The sequence below is a fragment of the Xiphias gladius genome, chromosome 9 (assembly GCF_016859285.1).
Source record: "Xiphias gladius isolate SHS-SW01 ecotype Sanya breed wild chromosome 9, ASM1685928v1, whole genome shotgun sequence".
In the NCBI taxonomy this organism is placed as follows: domain Eukaryota; kingdom Metazoa; phylum Chordata; class Actinopteri; order Istiophoriformes; family Xiphiidae; genus Xiphias; species Xiphias gladius.
The window spans coordinates 13010479-13031686 of record NC_053408.1 but is presented as its reverse complement, the minus strand read 5'-3'; the positions used below and the strand labels follow the sequence as shown (position 1 = coordinate 13031686).

At 40.1% G+C, this 21208-nt stretch overlaps 4 protein-coding genes across 14 annotated transcripts; 3 read left to right on the top strand and 1 right to left on the bottom strand.

Moving 5' to 3' along the window:
* The first annotated feature begins 805 nt into the window (after nucleotides 1-805).
* zgc:56095 (uncharacterized protein LOC406286 homolog) lies at nucleotides 806-3051 on the top strand. Of its 2 annotated transcripts, none has more exons than XM_040135409.1 (5): nucleotides 806-966; nucleotides 1569-1672; nucleotides 1806-1952; nucleotides 2052-2177; nucleotides 2464-3051. In XM_040135409.1, the coding sequence occupies exons 2-5, from the start codon at nucleotides 1571-1573 to the stop codon at nucleotides 2611-2613; spliced, it is 525 nt and encodes a 174-aa protein (XP_039991343.1). In that variant the 5' UTR covers nucleotides 806-966; nucleotides 1569-1570; the 3' UTR covers nucleotides 2614-3051. The 2 variants fall into 2 exon arrangements, with proteins under 2 accessions (XP_039991343.1, XP_039991344.1); XM_040135410.1 differs by lacking the exon at nucleotides 806-966 and adding an exon at nucleotides 1048-1439.
* Nucleotides 3052-6451: 3400 nt separating this feature from the next.
* On the top strand, nucleotides 6452-9720 carry syt5b (synaptotagmin Vb). The gene is made up of 8 exons (XM_040135473.1): nucleotides 6452-6665; nucleotides 7530-7705; nucleotides 7799-7897; nucleotides 8043-8210; nucleotides 8587-8754; nucleotides 8986-9103; nucleotides 9256-9389; nucleotides 9511-9720. Exons 1-8 carry the CDS (start codon nucleotides 6467-6469, stop codon nucleotides 9718-9720), a joined length of 1272 nt encoding a protein of 423 aa, XP_039991407.1. The 5' UTR covers nucleotides 6452-6466.
* Nucleotides 9721-10523: 803 nt separating this feature from the next.
* On the top strand, nucleotides 10524-15129 carry LOC120794590 (dynein assembly factor 3, axonemal-like). The gene is made up of 12 exons (XM_040135787.1): nucleotides 10524-10635; nucleotides 10937-11019; nucleotides 12300-12406; nucleotides 12494-12587; nucleotides 12675-12829; nucleotides 12974-13174; nucleotides 13347-13469; nucleotides 13555-13677; nucleotides 13774-13918; nucleotides 14251-14365; nucleotides 14544-14618; nucleotides 14842-15129. Exons 2-12 carry the CDS (start codon nucleotides 10938-10940, stop codon nucleotides 14981-14983), a joined length of 1362 nt encoding a protein of 453 aa, XP_039991721.1. The 5' UTR covers nucleotides 10524-10635; nucleotide 10937; the 3' UTR covers nucleotides 14984-15129.
* A 278-nt stretch (nucleotides 15130-15407) lies between these two features.
* On the bottom strand, nucleotides 15408-18766 carry LOC120794591 (troponin T, slow skeletal muscle-like). Of its 10 annotated transcripts, none has more exons than XM_040135791.1 (14): nucleotides 18642-18766; nucleotides 18412-18524; nucleotides 18154-18194; nucleotides 18028-18041; nucleotides 17911-17937; nucleotides 17440-17458; nucleotides 17240-17300; nucleotides 17021-17137; nucleotides 16803-16880; nucleotides 16558-16671; nucleotides 16288-16397; nucleotides 15981-16071; nucleotides 15852-15892; nucleotides 15408-15514 (listed from the first exon to the last, which is right to left on the bottom strand). In XM_040135791.1, exons 3-14 carry the CDS (start codon nucleotides 18174-18176, stop codon nucleotides 15469-15471), a joined length of 741 nt encoding a protein of 246 aa, XP_039991725.1. In that variant the 5' UTR covers nucleotides 18177-18194; nucleotides 18412-18524; nucleotides 18642-18766; the 3' UTR covers nucleotides 15408-15468. The 10 variants fall into 10 exon arrangements, with proteins under 10 accessions (XP_039991725.1, XP_039991723.1, XP_039991727.1 ...); XM_040135789.1 differs by having other exon boundaries at nucleotides 18461-18524; XM_040135793.1 differs by having other exon boundaries at nucleotides 18154-18183; nucleotides 18461-18524.
* Between the last annotated feature and the right edge of the window lie 2442 nt (nucleotides 18767-21208).

Here is a 21208-nt window from a genome sequence, read left to right as displayed (position 1 = left end):
TTGGGTTCTTTGCACTGTCTCGGTAGGTTGTGATATTTATAGCTTCCTCGTGGGTGAGATGTACGGTCAAAGGAACCGCAACAGGGAACATCTTCAGCACAATTTCAACAGAACATCAAGTCATGACGGTGTTAATGGACTCATGTTATGATGCAGCACACAATAAAAATGCTAGTGTGTCAAAGAAAACATTGTCCAACAGAGTCCAAAGGGGAAACAGGAGGAGGAAGTTCACATGTATAAATTATCATCGATTTCCTTAATAAGGCATGATCTCTCTCATTAACCGAACAACTATAATGAGCTTCCATGTTATATAGCCAGCATAACTGGTGCTCAGTTTAAAAAACATATTAATTCAACATCCATGCAAACGTATTGTATTTTATGATTTTTGGCCTGGTCTGTGTCCTCTCATCCACTCACTCCTGTCACCATATCACCCCCCACTCCAGGACACTGGCATCCCATCCACCGCAGGACTTACTTTAAACCCTGCCAACTGCTGACATACAATACATATGCTGGCTTTTGGCATATAATCTATCATACAACCATGTATATTGATGAACCTATTACCAACTAGGGTCTGCCTACCATCTACACTGAGTGTCTGATCAGTGTGCAGCCCTTTTTCGAACACTGTATCAAAAATCGAGTTTTTGGTCATGTAACGTTATGTGAAATACGTGTGCGTTATAGCATTATAGCTCAGCAGTATATAGTCATCTTTATTCCACATTAATTGAAACAAATTGAAATGTGTCGTGTGTCTCCAATACAAAGTGTGGCAGTAGAGATCCACGGAGCGTATGAACGGACAAACGAGGTGAACGACGTGAATCCAACGTTAGCAGGGGGAGGATCGCTGTTTCCTGGGGTGTAAACAAGAGGCGCACGCCAGACACATTGTTGGCGAAGTGGAGCAGCGTTACTTTCACGGGGCAAGTGAGCGACGAGGCAAAGGTAACACTGCCTTGTGTTAAACCAACTAAACTTCAGCCACAGTCAGGCTGAGCTGTCATGTCTCTCCGGTGCGTTACGTGAACTAGCTAAATGTTTAGTTGGCGCTAACGTTAGCCAACTAAACACTCGGCATACGACCTCGGCTAGGTCCCGCGATAACTTGTTAAGATAGCGTTAGGAGCTGGTGCTCGAGCGCCTTAGCGGACGACGTTGACCAAGCTTCAGTTGACGCACGAAGTGCGTCAACTGAAGCTTGTTAGCGCGACCTCTTCTCAGCACCTGGCTGGAAACGTTACAGCCCACTTGAACTCACCTCACCGCAAATGACAGTAGTCTGGCTGATGTTTTACTGGAGCTGGTAAACATAGGTTGCTTAATAGCAGGCTGGGAAAGAAGTGCAGAACTTTACTAACTTCAGAGGGCGAGTGAACAGAAGCGTTTGTTAGCTAAGTCTGTTGTCTGAGGAAGGAAAGGTAAGGAAGATTTCTTTTTCGTCTGGACTGTTTTTCTGTCTGAAGTTAAAAGTAGTGGCTTGGTCTTGAACTGGCATTGGTTTACCCTAATACCAGTCACGTTGATTGCAGCCTGTTTCTGTCTTTTAGAAATGCAGTCTGTGGTCAAACAGAACCTCCATTCGGAGACCGAGGGAGACATTAACAAACTCATCAACCTGAAGCTCGGTGCATCCTACACCTACCTTGCCCTGGTACGATTTCTAGTCGCTGTATGACTAGTAGCATTTGTTATACCGTGTATATTGCTAGATATCTTTCTTCTCACATGTCTGCACTGTAATCCCAAAATCCTGTTGTTTTTTTTTTTTCCCCCAACTATTTTAGGGGATGTATTTTGACAGGGATGATGTTGCCTTGCCAAAATTTTCCAGTTTTTTCCTGGAGCGCTCAGTGAAAGAGAGAGAACAGGCTGAAAAGCTGCTGGAATATCAAAACATGAGAGGAGGCCGAATTTTGCTTCAGACTATTGCTGTAAGTCCAAAATGTCCAGTTACAGGTGGCATTATCAGGCCATTATTGTTGAGATTGGTATATTTGTTGATACAAATAAATATCAACTTTTTGTTCTAGAAACCAAGTAGAGAGGACTGGAGAGGTGGTCTGGACACAATGTCTTTTTCCCTCGACTACCAGAAGTCCCTCAACACGTGTATTCTTGATGTGCACCGCAGAGCTAGCATCCACACTGACCCTCACGTATGTCTGGCACTGTTGGACATAACTGCTTCTTGTTCTAAAGCTGTTGTTTATCTTTTAGTTTATGAATATGGTAAAAACAGTTACACTATTGCACTGTTGCACATTAAAATACCTTTTTTGTGTGTGAGTTCTGTATGTATTAAGCAATATCACAGATGGGGTCACAGGGGTCTTTAATATACTATTAAATGTTAACTGTTTCCTAATTTTTTACCTATTTTACCACCTTTTTATAGAATTATTTCACATCTTACTCACTTTTTTCCGTTTTACTTCTTTGTAGCTGTGTGACTTCCTCGAGCAGCACTTCCTCCCCGACAGCCACGACACCATCAAGAAGCTGGGCGATTACGTTGGAAGTCTGACCCGCATCACTGCGTCTGAGACACATGGTCCTTTGGGAGAATACCTCTTTGATAAACACACTCTGTAAAGGTCACAGCAGTACAGTGACACAAGCTACACATTTCGAAAGATACACAGAGTCAAGAGGGCAATAGCCCCTCACAATGCAAGTATTTTTTTTTCCGTTAAAACAGAAAATAGTTCTACACCCCAAACTTAATTCTTGTACCTATGGCACAAGAGAAGTTAGAAGCAAAATAACAGAAAATACCTCAGTTTTTCTGAAAACCACAGTGAAAAAATAATGTTCTCACTAATATGGTGCTAAAAACTACAATTTTCCTATGGTCACTTGTTCATTTACTCTCATTTGTGTCATGTGTCATGCATTCCATTGTGTCAGAGGTTTGAACCTTCACAAATGTTTTATAAAAACGCATACTATTTTGAGTCAGTCAAAATGATTTAAAGACTTTAAAATTTGGATGATCATGGAAACATTGAATAAAGTCAGATTATGCTAATACCTTGTTTTTGTTAGTCTTTTTTTTTTTTTAAGTCAGTTAAAAAGTTAAAGTCTACGTCCAACTTTTTACACAGATAATCATCTGATTTGTCATGCAGTTTAAACATACTTTCTGCGCTTTTCTTAATGTCATGTCTGTGCATATAGAACACCGTAAAAAGATAACAGTGGGACTTTGCTTACTCACTATTGGGTGGAAGCTTAATGTGTAACTTCAGTATACCAGACAGCTTGTGGTTGAAAATACCCATGCTGCTTCTTAGTAAATTGTATGTTTCAGCAAAGATAAGATTCAGTTGCACAAGTCTGTAAACAGATCACGTCACAGCCAGTTGCACATAAAATGACATAAAATTTCAAATTTTGTAGTCAGATCAGTCCCATCAAAAAAGTAAGTACACCCCAACATCTTTCACACCCTCAAATCCATAAAATTAGAATCGGGTGTTTCAGATTAGGTGCCTGTGATTAGTACCTCCTAGGGAGTGCAGGTGGAACCTGTCTTATTTAAACGTCTGACATCTAGACTCTGGTGTTCTATTTGCTATTGAAGAGTGTGGTGTTATCATGCCAAGCGCTAAATGGCTCTCTAAGGCCTTCAGATAGAAGGTTGTGGATGCTATGAGTCTGGCAGGGGTTTAAAAAAAATCACCAAATTATTTGAAATCATTCCATTGTAAGGAAAATCATCTACAAGTGGCATAGATTTCAAACGACTGCCAATTTGTCCAGGACTGGGTGCCCCAGCAAACTCAGCCCAAGAGCAGACTCTCTGATGCAAAAAGAAGTCTCCAAGAACCCCAAAATTTCATCAGTGTCTGCAGGTAACTCTTGCAGCAGTTGGTGTCAAAGTGCAAGCGTCTGCAATCAGAGAGAGATTGCAAAAATTTGACCTGCACGGGAGGCATGCCAGGAAAAAGACTTTGTTGTCCAAAAAGAACATTAGAGCAGGACTGCAGTTTGCCAGTGAACATATAGGGAAAGGCCAGGCCTTTTGGATAATGTTCTCTGGGCAGCTTGCAGCCATTAATTTAACTTTCAACTGTACATCGCTATCAAAGAGTGCTTGAAGATAATGTGGGGACCCCTGTCCGAAAGTTGAAGTTAAAGTCCAACTGGACGTCGACTTTTCAACAGGATAATGATCCTAAGCACATTAGCAAATTCACCATGGAACAGTTGCAAAAGAAGAAATGGAGGGTTATGGAGTGGCCTAGTCAAAGCCCAGATATGAATACCATTGAAATGTGGGGGGATTTTAAATGGGCAGTACATGGAAGAAAACCCTTGAAAGTCTTGCATCTGAAGGAATTTTGCACGGAAGAAGCAAGTTGATGTCAGAGACCGGTTGACAATTATGCCAAATACCTAAAACAAGTTATTTCTGCTAAATGGGGCAATAGTAGCTTCTGAGGCTAAGGGTGTACCTTTATCTGTAGGCACTGTATCAAAGATGATTAAATGTTGGCTTGGTCAAATATGTTGAAAAAGTCAACAATTTCCATGGGATCTACTTATATTTTCACATGACTGTAGTACCTGCTTTACTCTGTTTCAGCATCTAATTAGTGATACAGCATTGCAACACACCCTACATAAATTTCACTAATATTCTACAATTTTTTGCAATTTTTTTTATTTCCCTCTGCATTTTAGGGAGTTAACTATTGAATGAGGCTGCTGTATGTTGGATAGGAGCCACCGAGATCTGCAGATGTAGCAGTGCAAGTACGTGGCAGTATGCCTGGGGATTACTGTGCACAGTGCTCTAAATACGGGTATGCGTTTTGTACAGTAAAACGGTCGGCCAAGGGATGGGGAGGCTGGAATATCCACTCGCAATGGAAGTTGTTGCTAGATTGACGATTGCGAGCACAGCTATGCTGAGGGGATTAGTGAAGAGCCGGATGTGCTACAATCTCTTCAGTCTAATGGATGAACACAACCACCACAGCCATGCCTCATCAATTCATCAGTCTTAATAAACAGTTATTTTTCCTTCTCAACAAAGAAAAGCCTTAAATTATTCAACATGTGTGACATTGTTAACAGTGGAGCAGCAATATATGAAAAGGTGACTTGCTCCTCGTGCATCTTCAGTCAGAGACATAAAGCAACAGATGTGTTGTCAGCGTTCTAATATCGGGAGGAGGGTCAGGGGGGATTAAATCACTACACTGCTCTAGTGATTTGCCAGCGCTTTGGCTTTGATGGAAAGGGTTGTAGAGAGCCTGTCAGAGTCAGCCGCATACCGAAGGGACGATGGGTGCGTGAGGGCTCCAACAAGCCAAAAGGGAAGCAACAAGACAGACACTTCCATCTACAGCTTAGAGTTGCTCCAACAACCCTTTTGGTATAGAGGAAATTAAAGGAACATATCCACAGGTAAGATAAATATGCACAAGATTGCAAACATTTCTGTTGTGATCAAGTGCAAGAGCATTACATTGCAAAAAAAAATTATCGAATGAGAAAAAGCTAGTTTTTTTTTTTTAAATGATAAATTCACATTTGGTTTTGAACACACCTACTTAAAGGAGTGGTTGATTTCCTGGCTGGTTCTTTCAATGTGATGACTTTCCTAGTTCCCTGTGAATCTGAACATGATCATCACCCCCTAATAAATGGCAGATAAAAGTTACCTTTATAACTAAATAGATGCCAATAATGTTTTTACTTCATTCATCATCTTCCTCTATTTAAATAAGCTGGAAAAATACAAATATGATAATTGCATTTAAAGAAATTTCTGATTCCAATAAAACACATTGTCAGTTACATGTTACTTCATACACACTATTTTAAAAAACTGATTTATTTTTTTTTCTTATCTAAATACGAATGTCTGGATAAATATTCATGAAAACTACAAATAACAAAACCAGGGTTTCGACCTCAGTCTTCGCCATAGTATACCGGGCTTCCTTTGAAATGCCTTAATAAACAACTGCCATTCCAGAAAACCTTCCAAAGTAGTTAAGAGGGACTCAAACAGTGGCTGTGGGTGAGGAAAATTCAGGGAGAGGACCAAACCCTATTTATTTAATCTTTGAGGATCTGGGATTTTGGATTAATATTGTAGTGCTAGTCGCCAGAGTTTAATCCAGTTACATGCAGAGACAGTGATGAGAGAAAAATGGGATGGGAGGAGCAGGGGAGCGAAAGCATGGGCTATGGGGCGGGGGAGATGACAGAGGGAATGAGAGTAACAGAGGGATTAGGTTCAGCCATGTTGAGCATCTGGCTTGGGGATGTCCTATGCTCTTGTACTGTACTGCAACGCATGGATTTAGGGATTACACAGCATACATACGAAGCTGGGTTATCTCTCACTGTAGGAGCCAGTGTTACAGAGGGCATAACAAACCAACGCAACGTGAATAACTGCACTGATTCTGCTGTTTTGACAGCTGACATGAGGTTGGTCAGCGCTGGGGTCCGGGCCCGGAGGGCTGCGGAGCCGTCCGAACCAGAGCCAGAGGAGGCAACGGAGCCGGTTCATCATGAGCACTCCCATTCAGAACACCATGAGCACTCCCATACAGAACATCACCCTGGCCACGACTATAACCACATGAAGGAAAAGTTCATGAATGAAATTAGCCATCTGCCAAGTAAGCCACTTCTAGAAAAACAAAACTTAATTTACTTGTTGTAATAAAGTGAGTATCTTTGGTTATTTTTTAGAAGAGGAAATGCACCCTTTTACAGACTTCACAATATGATACATAAATATTATTTCATATCTGTATTGACCAGTTTAGCTTTTTCTGATGAACATTAAGTTGTTCCTAAAGGTTCAAGATATTGTAGATATGAGCAGAAAATTCCCACACGGTTAGTAATACTGACAAACTGTTTTTGACATATTTGAATCTAAGTAGAAAAATACAGTGAGAATTGTTTTCCCTTCAACAAACAATGATTTCGGAGGGGCCCTGAGTAAAGCACTTAATGATAAACTGCCTCAGTGGTGCTGGTGGCTGTGGTTGAACAGTGCCACTCCCAGCTGGGAGAGTGCTGTTATCTGATTAAGAAGGGTGCGGCTGACAACGCATACGCAGGCTCAGCAAACCATCCCCAGATAAAGAAGTGAAGTATCATGTTGTACTTCAGTGATATTATGCAAAGCAGTTTATGTTTAATGATATTGTTGGAACTGATATAGATTATAGGGGTAAACTGGTTTACCAAAGCAAATTTTTTCTTCAATGTAATGTCGAGATGTGAAAGATTTAAATGCTCTTGAAAATTGCAATGTGTAGGATCAACAAGGTTTTACAAAGCCTTTGATAGAGAGGTTCGTGTTTAAAACTTAAGATGTATAAATAAAGATCAGATTCAAATACATGTTTTTTTTTATTTTTTGGGGGGGATTTGTGTTGTCAAACATCCAGTCCTTTCTGCCATGATAAGCGTAGCCCCATTCTGTGTAAAGCGAATACTGAAGAGTGAATACACCTATTTCTATTTTGCAGTTCCCATGTGGGCAGTAGGAGCCATTGTCGTGGTGGTCCTGGTTTTGGTGGCATGCTTCATCTTCTGTGTTTTCAAAAAATGCTTTGGTAAAAAGAAAAAGCCAAAGAAAGTGAGGGAGAGGAAGGCAGGTCGCCGCAGAAAGGCAAAGGAAGGCGAAGGAGAGGCTGGAGAGAAGGTATCTGATTTACAGTAATTCGTTGTTGCCTAATCATACCTGATCTAGATTTTCATGACCACTCTCCAACACACTGATGTTTTTATCTTGTAGGAGGGGGAGGTGAAGAAGGAAGGGGAGGAAGAGGAGAAAGAACAGGAAAAGTTGGGTAAGCTGGAGTTCTCCTTGGACTACAACTTCACAGATTCCCAGGTAGGTCCTGTGTGAAAACAAAATCCTTAATAGCAATGATTTGAAGACTATGACTATCAGAAATAAATTCCTACATAATTTTCATGGCCACTTAAACCTTTGCCTTTCACCGGTCATTCTGACACCTATTTTCTTCCCTCTGAAGCTCATAGTGGGTATCCTTCAGGCTCAGGACCTTGCCGCTATGGACATGGGGGGAACCTCAGACCCCTATGTCAAAGTCTTTTTGTTGCCAGACAAAAAGAAGAAGTACGAGACCAAGGTTCAACGCAAGAATTTATGCCCTGTTTTCAACGAGACTTTCATTTTCAAGGTACTGTGTGCCTAACACCGTGCCTTCGTCAACTTGACGTTGTCTGTGTTTTGTTTGTTCTTTTTCTTCTCTTTATGTCTCTGTCGCAGCTTGTGTTGTGTTCCAGGTTGTTGATGACTTATCACTTTTTACCCCTCATGAGGCAGAAGTTTGGCCTATGTATCTGCTTTCCCTCATCTTTAGTCTTTCATTCCTTGAATGGCATCTGTCAAGGTATCCCTCCCCAAAAAATAACAATGCAGTATGTTTTTAATTGTATCCCGTCGCTATATGTTCTCTGTTATTGCCTGGATTGGTATGTTTTGTTACATGTAAACAGTAGACTGTCTACTTTGACCTGCTGTACATCCCAATGTTTAATAACCTCTCTTTCTAGATCCCGTATGCAGAGTTGGGCGGAAAGACCTTGGTGTTGCAAGTTTTTGACTTTGATCGTTTCTCCAAGCATGACATGATTGGTGAGATAAAGATTCCCATGAACAGTGTTGATTTGGGCCAGCCAATGCAACAATGGAGAGACTTGGAGAGTGGTGAGAAGGAGGAGGTATGATATACTGTGTTTGCATTCCACCTTGCTCCAATTAATGCAAATTTGGAATATAAAGGTTTTCATTATAAACAATAATGAATGCACATAATTTTTTAGGTATTTATTAGAATGAAATAATAGATTGTATGTGCTTGATTCCAAAAATTAATAAGTCATAATAATCGGCAGTTTTATAAAAGTTTAATTTGATGGGATATGATAGTAATAGATTACATCTCCTTTCAGCAAGAAAAACTGGGTGATATTTGCATTTCTTTACGGTATGTACCTACTGCTGGGAAACTGACAGTGAACATCATGGAGGCAAAGAATCTGAAGAAAATGGATGTTGGTGGCTTGTCAGGTATTCTCGCCTCTTGCCATTTATTCATACTATCTCAGATGTTTGTTTCATGTCTCAATAGAATGTACAACTTCAGCAAATGTCAGCGACATGAAGAAGTTAAATTGCCCCAAAAAACACAACTATATCACCTTCTTTTCCATTTCCAAAAGATCCATATGTGAAGATTGTTCTACAGCAAAATGGAAAACGCATTAAGAAGAAAAAGACGACTGTCAAGAAAAACACGCTCAATCCCTACTTTAATGAAAGTTTTAGCTTTGAGGTCCCCTTTGAGCAGATACAGGTAGGCTGTGTCATCACATTAATTATTAGTTTGAACTCTAACAGACAGCAGATGTTGATGTGGGGAATAATAATAATAATAATAATAATGTTAGATAACAGGTTTTTCTTTTTTGTTTCAGAAAGTGCAGGTCGTCATCACAGTGTTTGACTATGATAAACTTGGGAGCAATGACCCCATTGGAAAGACCTTTATGGGATATGGAGCTACAGGAGTCGGCCTGCGCCACTGGTCAGATATGCTTGCCAATCCCAGACGACCAGTAGCCCAGTGGCACACTCTCCTGCCAGAAGAAGAAGTCGATGCGGCACTCAAAGCAAAGCCTCGCTAGAGTCACACGTGTCTCGGTTCGGAAAACATACTGTTGACATGTTTCTCTGTGTTACCCCTGATGTTTTCACAATTGTACGTTGCAGTTTTCAATACATTTTGTTTCTTTTGAGGTACTGAACACTTTTGTACGTGTACAGGTGTGATGTATTGATATTTTTTTTGATATTTAGTTGTTATTTAAACCCCCCTCCCTTACATACCTGTAACACCTTTAAACCAATATGACTGTAGTTGTATACATTGAAAACACAAAAATGTAAATGTGCATCTTTTGTGTATGCTTTTGCAAAGGCCTAGTAAACTTCTGTGGCATAAAGGAAGGATTTCAAGATTACTCCGTTTTCCTGAAAAGTTAATTGACTCTGGAGACACGATGGAGCTTCTTATTCTTATGTTTTGTATGCTGGGCCTGTTTGCTCATTTTGTAGCCCCGCGGTACACCAGAGTCCTGAAAAGTCCTTCTTGTAATGCTTTGGATCTTTTCAAATGCAAATAAACCCGCAATGGACAATTTCACATCATTGCTTCTCTTGCTATCCTACCTTGAATCGAATTAATGTAATAGGTACTTAGAATTAGCTGATTTTCTTACTTTTTTTTGCTGTAGGAAGCAATGAAAAAAAGTTTTAGGAGTTGTAGAATTTACTGTAGAGAGGTGGATGTTGTTGAAAGGAGAAGAATATTACTGGAATATCATTCCAACAATGTTACAATATGACAATATATTGGTCTTTAACGTTAGACATGGGTAAGTATACTAGCAAATCCAACCACATCACCGGTAGAGGGCGTCTGTCCTCCCCATTTGAAAACTGTTGCTTGGCAACAGAACCCAAACTTTCTGCTCAGACGATTAGCTGCAAACATTGCTCAACATAATAAAGTCTTACTCCGTCATAATACAGGCTGTGAGGTGAGTTTTCCCCATTTTTGTTTTGATAATATCTGGTCGCAGCTTAAGGCAGGTTTTATCACCAAATCGATGTTAGCGACGGGTTTGCCCCCCTGGAAAACGGCTACATTTATAAGCTAGCTAACGTGATGTTCTTTTGCCTAAGTAACGTTAGCTAGCGTTAGTTAACGTTCTGATAAGCTAAACTAGCTCTCGTGAGCACTGAGCCCGTTGACAACGTGGTAAGACATCAACAATATGATGTAAACCACGTACAGCCAGGTGTACGGCTTCCTTGGTCTTTCTTTCTGTCACATTACAGGATGAGTGCCGGACGTACATCTGAGGGAGCCGGCTGCATCACCTGGTGGGGCTACAGTCCTGCGCTGGACCTGCTGAGTACTGGTGAGAGCCTATACTGCACGAGGACCTGAAATGCTTAATTCATTAATCGATTAGTCTATTGACCAAAGGAAAAAAAAAAAAAAAATCAACATTTTCTGAAATTTTACACGCTAAACAATTAGTCAGTAAGAAAATAAGAAGAAAGAAAATACTTGGCTGACACACTGATAATGCAAATAATTGTTGGTTGCAGCCTTACAACCCCTCTTTGATGGAATAATACTGCCTTCAATTAGGTTTGTGTTTGTGTTAGTTACTTGAGAAAGAGATAAAGTGGAAGCAATTAGATAAAAAACACCACTTGACAACAAATCAACACAACTTAAAATATGATGCATTTTTATAAATCAAACTGTCCAATGGTAGACTAAGCAGTTAGCTTCACCTCTTCACCACTTAAAGGATCAGTAATAATGACCCAATAATATAACTTTTAAACAATTACAGGGGCCATTCTGCATAATAAGTACATTTTGTCAGTAATACTTTTGTATATTACTTTTACATCAGTAAAATTTTGAATGCAGGACTTGTACTTGTAATGGAGTATGCTACAGTATGGCACAGGTTTTATGTTATACTGGTAGATAATGCATTTCAATAACAGTAGCCAAAAACAACAGTTTTGATCAAATTAACTATGTACACAAATCCAGACAAATCATTCATGTAAACAGAGACAATCTGTACACATGATGTTAGATATAGAACTGCCTTAACAGGCTATAAATTAGTTAAACATATTTGTTTAACTAAACGGTGGCCTCAAACTTAACTATAACTTCCTGCTTAAAAAAAAAAAAACTGTAATAATATCAATTAGTATCTACTGCAGCGTTACTACACTTCTGTCCATCCCATTAAATAGCGTAGGAGATATGTAGGGCTGAGTATCTTTTGAAATGTTTCAGATGCTTTTGCTGCTACAATACCAATATCAAAACAATAGTTTTTTTCATTGCCTTACTTTGGGACCTATACATTTTTTTCCCAAAAAAAACCAAAAAAAAAATTATTGTTCATTTAAGAATACAGGCCAAACTCCTCCAGTGGTACATGATTCCTAAATACAAACAGCTGTAAAAGAACACTACCTAAATAATAAAACATGAAATTGGCAAAATTATGGTCTATATATCTCATTTAAATATCTGCATATTAATAAGTAAACAAGACTACAAATCTGACCGCATTCAATACCAACTTTTGATACTCAGTGCTACAGACAAATTTTTTTAAAAAGCAGTGTTGATGCTACTGTATGGTCTCTCTCTGTCTAGGTCCTGTGAGACATGACGGGGAGGTCAATATTTTACTTGTTGGCAGTGGAGATCCACGGCATATTTTGAAGACGATTGCTGGTTTGCGGAATGAAGAAAGCCTTCATGTGAGCCTCTGCCTCTTAATTAATCCTGAAAACATTTTGGTATGCTCCACTGTGAGCTGCAGACTTCTCCTCTCTACTCCCCTGCAGATGTGGGTCATAGAAAACAGCATGGAGGTGGTGGCTAGACAGCTGCTGCTCCTCTACCTGGCACTGATACCCCAGGAAAGCATGGGACTTAATGGTGGGTGGGATTTTGCTAAATTATTAACTTTAAAACCTAGATGTGTCCTAAACCCATAGGTTGTCTTGTGCTGGTTTTTATTCACAGAGAAGACAGAGGTTTACCTGGAGGTGTTTGGGAACAGTGAGATCCGCAGTCAAACAGAGGAAATACTGAGACGCGCAGCATCACAACTGTCTCTAAGTGTTACCGAAACACTGGAGATGGCCACACACCCCTGTCTGAACACAACTCTTCTCAAGGTACAGTAATCTGTTGAACAAGCGTATCATTCTTTATTTCTGTAAGACCTTGTGACTGATCTTTTTTCTCAAATGCTGCAGTGTAATTGCTCCACAAATTTGGTTAAAGTCTTCTAATTTCATCCTCTTTGAATATTTCTACAGTTCAAGGAGCGAGATGAGCTGGCCAGAATATTCAAATTGTGGAACAATCCTCAGTCTTCATCATCTTCATCTGAGCGTTCTGTTCCTATCCTCATGTCCAAAGCCTGGGATTATCGGGTCAGGCAGCACCTTGGTGCGCGCTATGACTCCAAGAAAGGCTGCTTCGACTGGGACCTTACAATGAAACTGCATGAGAAAGGGGTATTTTAAATTTTTTTTTACTTTTCTTTGTTTGTCTATTAAAATATGCGGCCAAAATTTGTTGATAAGAAACATTTGCCCACAGAAATGATAATTTTTCAGTAATTTGGACCCTTATACAGTATGTTGTACAGTGATGGAAGCACATTCTGTACTAATTCTCTTTCGGCAGTGTGGTGTCATCAACAAACAACATTATGTGCAATGGAGGGAACGGGGTTTGGCGTTTGAAATGAGGGAAGGTGTCTACCAAGTAACCAATCCAAGTTTGCTCTCATTAAGAGTATTCAGTCAGGTAAGTGTAACTGCTTCGAGATGCTATACAATGCAGCAAGAAGATGATAGATTGAAAGAATTTAACTTTGTGTATGTGTTGATAGAGAGGGAACAAAGTGGCTGTGACGGGTTACTGGGGAGACATAGTATCCAGTCCTTACCTCTCCTTTGGCATTGAAACCGAGGACAAGAGCCTAATGAAGACACAGAATGGGCAACATATCAAGGTAAAATATACATATGTAATGGCACGGATTATATGTTTGATTATACCTTATTAATGAATGTTTTATTGTCCTCCCTCCCTTTCCTCACATCCACAGACAGCCCAGGATATCTCCTTTGCAAATGTGCAGGCATTGTTCCAATCCCTGTCCAGCAGACGGGGCTGCCCCTCTACTTCTCAGTCAGATGCAGAGGGAGAGGAGCCATTCACACAGATTGACCAAATATCCGTTAACATTAATGGTAAATGGCCATTAACACCAGCAGGCCTGTGGCTTTAAATAACTGGCAATATAGTGCATTTTAGGACCAAGGTAGCAAAATGACAAAAGCAAGGGAAAAGGTTCAGACTGACGTGAAAGGCTGATTTTGTTTATGTTGCATAATTCGTTGTTTCTGTGAGTTTTAATGCACGTTTAGATAGAAATGAAAATTGGAACTGGATCTTAAAGCTTTTCAGTGTATGGTAGATCGCTTCCCAGACTCGTGAAGCCTGATTTGATGTTCAGCAGTGAAATCACCAACTGTATGAAACTTGATGGTTTTAGTACTGAATTTTCTCAAATCCTCCTCAGACTTGATGCATCTGAATGGGATCTCTGTGACCTTCCTGCCTTTGGACTCACTTTACAAACTGCCAGAAAAACAGAAATACTTCCAATTCTTCAACACCATTTACTTCTCTACCAGGTGAGAGCTTTTATTTCCCTAATTACTACAAATATCCTTTTAAATAATAAATATTTATATTTCATCAAGTAGTAATTTAAGATAAAATAATATCCCTTCACTATCCAGACTACTGATATGACTGCTGACCGTGTTTCATTTCTGTGTTTCTGTTTCTCTATCCATCTATGCTGTAAAGCTGCGTGCACCAGTTGGGCCCGACGATGAGACAGATTGCAGCACCAGACGCTGTGGTTGTCATGGAGTTGGCCAAGTGAGGGTTTTTATAGTAACAGGGCTTGTTACCATGGTGACAGTACAGTCACCAAGAGTACAGTGACTCTGCCAAGTAATTTTCTTTTGTGTATCAGATATTTAGTGTTTGCTACATATCCCAAATTTAAGTTCAATGATCAGGACTATTTTTGAAAGTTAATAATGGCTGTGATTGGCATCTTCGCAATTAAGTTGCATCTGTGTGTCACTGTATATCCAAGGTACATTTTGGATCTGAACAAAGAGCAAGAAGCAGGCTTTGCAAAGAAAGCGGTGAGCATCGCTGTAGAGGCTGGATTTGAACCATGGCGTGAGGGGAAGAGTGATGACGTCCATGCTGTTTTCATACGACAGAAGAAGTAGAAGTGGTTCCTCTCAGCACAGCTGTTACTCTGCTCCCACTGTCAGTATCTTTAATATTCACATGATGCAACTGATTGACAGTCAAGGAGATACTGTTTCACAGACAATCTACAAGATCTTATGCAGACAGAATTTATTTGTCCTTGACAAGTAAGTTTACCAGGTAATGAGTTGCAACTCAACGCAATTTATTCTAATCTGGTTTTTAATTATTTTACTGATGCCTTTTTTGTTTGTAGCTGCTTTTCCCATGTTTCAATCTTCAAGAAAATTTAGTTTCCAATTTGATTGACAATGATCGAAAATGTCCATTTTATTTATACATGCTTTTTAATAATTACAGATGCAATTGCAAGTGGCTCTTTTTCAATAAATGCCACAAGAATATCTATCTTATCTCTCTCAGCTTAAGTGATGGACACTGCAAAACTGTTGCAATCTAATCCTGAACCCTCTTCTTGTTTCTTCGCGCCTCCTATGCGAGTTCACTTCCAGCGTCCTCCCACTTTCCCCTTTCCATGGCCCTTTTTGCTGCAATGAGACAGGAAAATTGTAAATTATGAACAATTGCTCACAGAAATGACCAACAAGTGTGACTCACTGGGGATAAAAAGGGAAGTTCCCTTTCTCCTCTATTACCATATGTAAATATTTTAGACAAGTGCATCCTGTAAATAAAGTGGTAAATGTTAAAAAGATCTGAGTTTGGCTTTTCCTTTGCACATGTGACTTTGCAGATGTTGGCTGCCATCCATCTATGGTATATCTGCATAGCTGATGCAAAGTAATTCTCCGCAATGCTCTGCTTTTTCTTTTTTGTAGTGTGGGTCTTGTGTCATGATACACTGAGACGAGCAGATTGACTCACAATTTCTGAGCATGTTGGATTCTGTTCAGGAGAACATTTATCTGAAAAAGAAAAAAAAAAAGATTCTGACTTCACAAATGAGCCATTTTTAAAATCCCAGTTTTGTATATTCTCAGCTGATTGGCTCACCTCGTACTTCTGCCTCTTCATCTTCTCAGTCAGGTCAAATTTCTCTGACTCCAGCTGGTAGATCCATTCCCACATCTCCTTGGCTCTCTCTCTAAATCACAACAGCATTAACAACTTGAAAAGACAGAAACACACACCGTCTAAAATCTTAATGAAATGTGATTAGCTACTCTTTTTTGCAGCATTTTCAAGTTATATGTGCCACGCTGGCCCAACTGGCCTTCCTACGACATAGGACTGGTTTAAAATGTAAAAAAGAAAAAAAAACTTATTTAAGGTTAACCCAAATCTTTAACCTTTCACTGACCTTAGGCCATCCTCTCTCAAGTTCTCGATAGCCAGTGGCTTGCGTCTCTCTGCCAGAGTCTTCTTTTTGATTTCCCTCGCAGTTTGCCTTTTGCCTCGCCTCTGCTCTGCCTGCAGCAAACAAACACACATCTTTTTCCAGGACGATCACACACACACGTGCGCTGACTGTCATGTAGAGTGCTTCTTTCAGAGGGCACAAGAAATTATATGCACTCCGCATACTTGCAGTGTACAGTGACACGTCTGCCTGCAAGTACAGTATTCTGACCTTGACCAAGAACCCTCCGAAGTGAGCACCCATGTTAGAGAGCACCTTCTTCTTCTTGGCCTCATCATCTGCTCTCTTTTTCGCCTCTTCATCCTCTTTCCTCTGCCTCTCCTCCTATGGAAGAAATCTTCCTTTACTTAAATTGCTCTTTTAGAGTGTGTAGGGTCAAAATACTGTGATCTTTGAGTTGATTGTTATCATGCATGTATTAAACAACATACGTCACAATGTTAAACATTAATTACCGCAATCCGTGTCTGTCTGTCTCGCTCTTTTTCAGCCCTCACTCGCTGCTGCTCAGCTCTTTCCGCCCGCCGGCTCTCCTACAACAGAAAAAACACATCAGCTAGACACCTACACATGGCTCATTAATCACTATTATTCTGAATAGTCACTGTATCCTGACAAATCTCTCTTTCAGATGAACAAATGGGGGGAAAAAACAGTATGGGAAGGGCATTACAATCCTTTCTTTGAGCCCAATCAACTCCTGTTCCTCTTTCTTCCTCTGCTCAAAGTGGACATCAATCAGAGTCTGCAGCTCCAGAAGATCTTTCTCCATCCTTTTCCTATGGATATCCTAACAGGAACCAGTGGATACACAGGCTATGAGTATTTAATACCATTGTTGGTGCTTTAATCGTGTAATTGTTCGATTAACAACAGTCTTGAAGGAACATACATCAAAGTCGACCCTCTCGCCCTCAGGGATTTTAGGGGCAGCAAGCTGTGTAACCACAGGCCTGTAAAATAACATAAAGGCACATCAACATATGTTTTGTTTTTTTTAACTGATCAGATAAGTCACTTTTTTTGCAGTGCATTTTGTGGTAAAATCTAAGAATATTTTTTTTGATGTTTAGTATTTTCATGTAATCTTACTTGTATTTGGGGCGTTCTTCTTCAACACGACGGCCAGAGCAGCCATGAAACAGTGAATCAGTTGGTGTTTTAAAAACCACAGTTAGATTTTAAAACATCAGAAAAGGTTAATCCAAGTTTAACTCTAACAGTCATAGAGAAATAAGGCAAATTTGAATAATGTTTTAATACATTAGAAAACCCACAGTTCATAGCCACTGTTCTTAACAATGACTTGTGTACTTCCCTACAAAAGGGAAACATTAAGTTCTTGTGTTTTGCCATGCTACTGATGAGGGGCCCACAAACACATAACCGAACGCTACAAGTAAACACTGGATGCATTTCGCCATGTAAATCAACATTTACATTTTGGATTTGGCAGTGTGCAGACACTCTCAATGACAGGCTGCCGACATAGCTTGTTCCCGAGTGTGTTATGTCCAAGAGGAGGTCCATACACATCAACACAGTTCAGCATCACAGTCTCACCTCCCTCTCCCTGCTCCTCATCTTCTTCTGGAGAAAGAAAGAGTGGCAGAGCAACTGAGTCGAGGGGAGACAATTAAAATTGCTAGATTTATTAAATCAATGGATGAGTGTCCTTACCCTCCTGGTGCCCTCTAAATAAAAAAAGAATTGAAAGAACACATCAGACATGCTTTAGAACATAAGCTTGTGTATTATGAATGTAGAATAAATAACAAGTTAACTGGTAGGGCTGGATTGACTCACCCATGATCTTCGAAATCAGACATGGTGACACTAGAGAGAAACTCATAAATGAAAAAAAAGATGTTGTTACAGATGTGCAACAGCATTTGCCCAATACATGAAAGGTCTCATGTTATTTAGTTTATTTCTTGAATTTTTTTTAAATGTGGTTCTGCTAAGAAGAGTAACAGCTGCATGCTGTACATTTGTAGAACACTTCTTAGACAAAGATAAAATAGGCTCCTAATATGCCAACAGCATGGGTTTGTCCAGCATTACATTCAGCAAGCTGACATGAATAGATGGGGTTTGAGCAGCAGACACAGACCCCGTCCGGCTGTGATGCGCTGACTCCTCAACATGACGAACTTTAAAGCCAGCACATGCCCCTTCTGGAAGAATGAATAACACAATCTTCCGGTTACAAATGAAAAGCCGAATTCACAAGCGATAACTCGCGACCCTCCTCCGTCCAACGCCCTGAGGGGGTTTCGCTGCTGCGGCCTCACCTGGCCTGGTATTACCCGCAGCTTACGCCCGCTAACTTTAGACACTGGCGACGTTGCCGTGCAACCGTGGCTTCCGGGTCACGTCGCTGGACTTCACGGCTCTTTCCTCTGCCTGCGCCGCTGCCACCCAACTTTCCGGCCCGGTCGGGTCGCCTGCCCCCACCGCGCCGTTAAACACCGTGAAGGACGGAATTTCAACGCGTCCTCACCCTGTGATTGCCCCCTAGCGGCCAGGGGGGGTCGCTGTTTAGCAAAGGTCCACCCGTTTCACTTTAAGCATAAATATAAACTGATAAAAAAAAAAAAAAATCTGCAGTATTTACATCACATACTTGGTTACACACACTTATAAACGGATGAAAATCTGAATTCCCGGAGTTGAGATCCTTCCATTTAATTTCAATACTAGACCTTCTAATTAAATAATATGTAACTGTGAGCTCCTGGATGGCTGAGTTTTTATAACTGCTGTATTTAAAAATACACTTTTGTTGCTAAAGTTCAAATCTAAACTTGTGAGAGAAAAAATTCACGAGTGACTGCGAGGCGGCCGCCGAAGATGCACTACACGTGCAACGCAGGCCCAATGCATTTGTTCAAAGAATAAGATTAGAGGGAAAGGCCATTTGTAGCTAATGATCTAGGAATAGAAGAGGCCAGAAGGACTCCGAGGGAGCAGTGTCCTGTTACCCAGGATAAGGACGAGGTATCAGCTGGCCGATCCCTGTTGTTTAATTTGATTTGCAGGGGAGGATGAGGGATGGAGAGATTAGGCTGGTCGACTGGCCGCTATTAACACCAGCCAAGTCCTCTATTATCATTTCATCTACTCACAGTCTCCATGAACTGAAGGGATATGTCAATGTGTGCGGAGCCCCATAAATATTTTAGCATTCCTCACCATTACTTCAGCAGTTTATGAATGTTTTTTGGTTGCGACATGTTACAGCAGTTACAGTATTATACTCTTACAGGGCGCAGAGTCAATACCGTCTGACGAGCTGCAGTTGAACTGAACAAACAGAAAAATGGGTGTCTGGCCAGACACACCAGCAATAGATCAAATTTTAAAACACTATTTTCAATGCAACAACTGGGAGTCCCCCCCCCCCCAGACTGCCTGTCTTTGAGTGTATTAACGTGGTAGATCACACCCCGAGGCCGCCCGAGTGTCTCAGATCCTCTCATTGTTAGTTTTTAGCCAAGATCTCAGGGCATGAGCATGTGAATCTGAATAAACATGGGCACATGGACAAAAGGCAGATGAGGGATTGGGAGCGGAATTCATCGCATCCCTTCTCTGTTTAATGTTTCTGGCCAAACTGACTGACAGAGTCACATTCAGCAGGACGGACGGACAGAGGGGCCAAGGGTACCAAGAATAACTTTAGAGATATAATACACCCTTCTCAACACCCAGTGGTGGGTCAAGTGTTTTAACACACTGTTAAGTTTTGATTTAAAAAAAATAAATAAAATAAACCCACAAAATTCATTGTAATTTAGTTGAAATCCAAAAGTTTCCAAAGATGCCAAATCCTGCAGGCCTAAAATGTCTATTAAATTGCAGATTTTTCTGTTTGGCACCATGAAAACATAGAATACTGTAAAATGTATATGTGACACTGTACAATATTTAAAAAAAAAATAATTCTGTGACTACTTAACTAGGATAACAGTGTTTAGACTAGAAAATTCAGTCATTCATCAGTTGATTGGATGTTTTACAGCATCTTTAATCTAACTGGCTGTATAGTCACTGTCATTTAAATGTTAAAAGCACAATAAGCGATTTTTTTGGTCAATTACAAGCAACTGAAACAAGCCTTGCAAACAGCAATGACATATTAGCCTCTTTTAAGTATAATATGGCAAACCTGTTAGCAAGCAGCTGCCATTTACACATCCAGCAGACATGGAGCAACATTAGCATTCATTTGGAGTCATTATTTCTGGCCACATAATGAATTTAAGCTCAATATTCACTCTCCTTTTATTTCCGCTTTTTTTTCCTACCAACTCCTGTTAAAAATATCTGGCTCTTTAGCTTCTAATTGCTAAATGGTCCACTATGTTCACTAGCTAACATTAGTTGCTAACTTTCAGTTGTTGCTGGGCAGGTGATGTACAGGAATTTTTTTTTTTTTTTTACTAAAAACACATGCCTGCTGTGAGAGCAGCGAAAGTGTATCAAGATATTCAAGTTGAACGCCCAAAAAATCAAAACGATGAGCTGAAAGATGCTAAAAAGCAAAGGTAGTGCCAAGGGGAATTGTAGATTTGGTAATAATTTGGGTTCATCGTTATGAGGGACCCTTTTTGACATTAGTCGTAGTCATTTGATCCATCAACCATATCATAAAAAATTATTTGTTGTATTAGTAATATTGGTTGTAATCAAACTAATTTTAGCAAAGTGTTTCACTGCCTTGAAATTCATCTAATAATGTAATTTAAATGTTCAGACTATCCAAGAGTGTGCATTTTCACTGGAAATTGTGGAACTACATCCCAATTACAGAACTACATCCTGTTTTGATGGCTTTTTGACTGACTTTAAATATCTC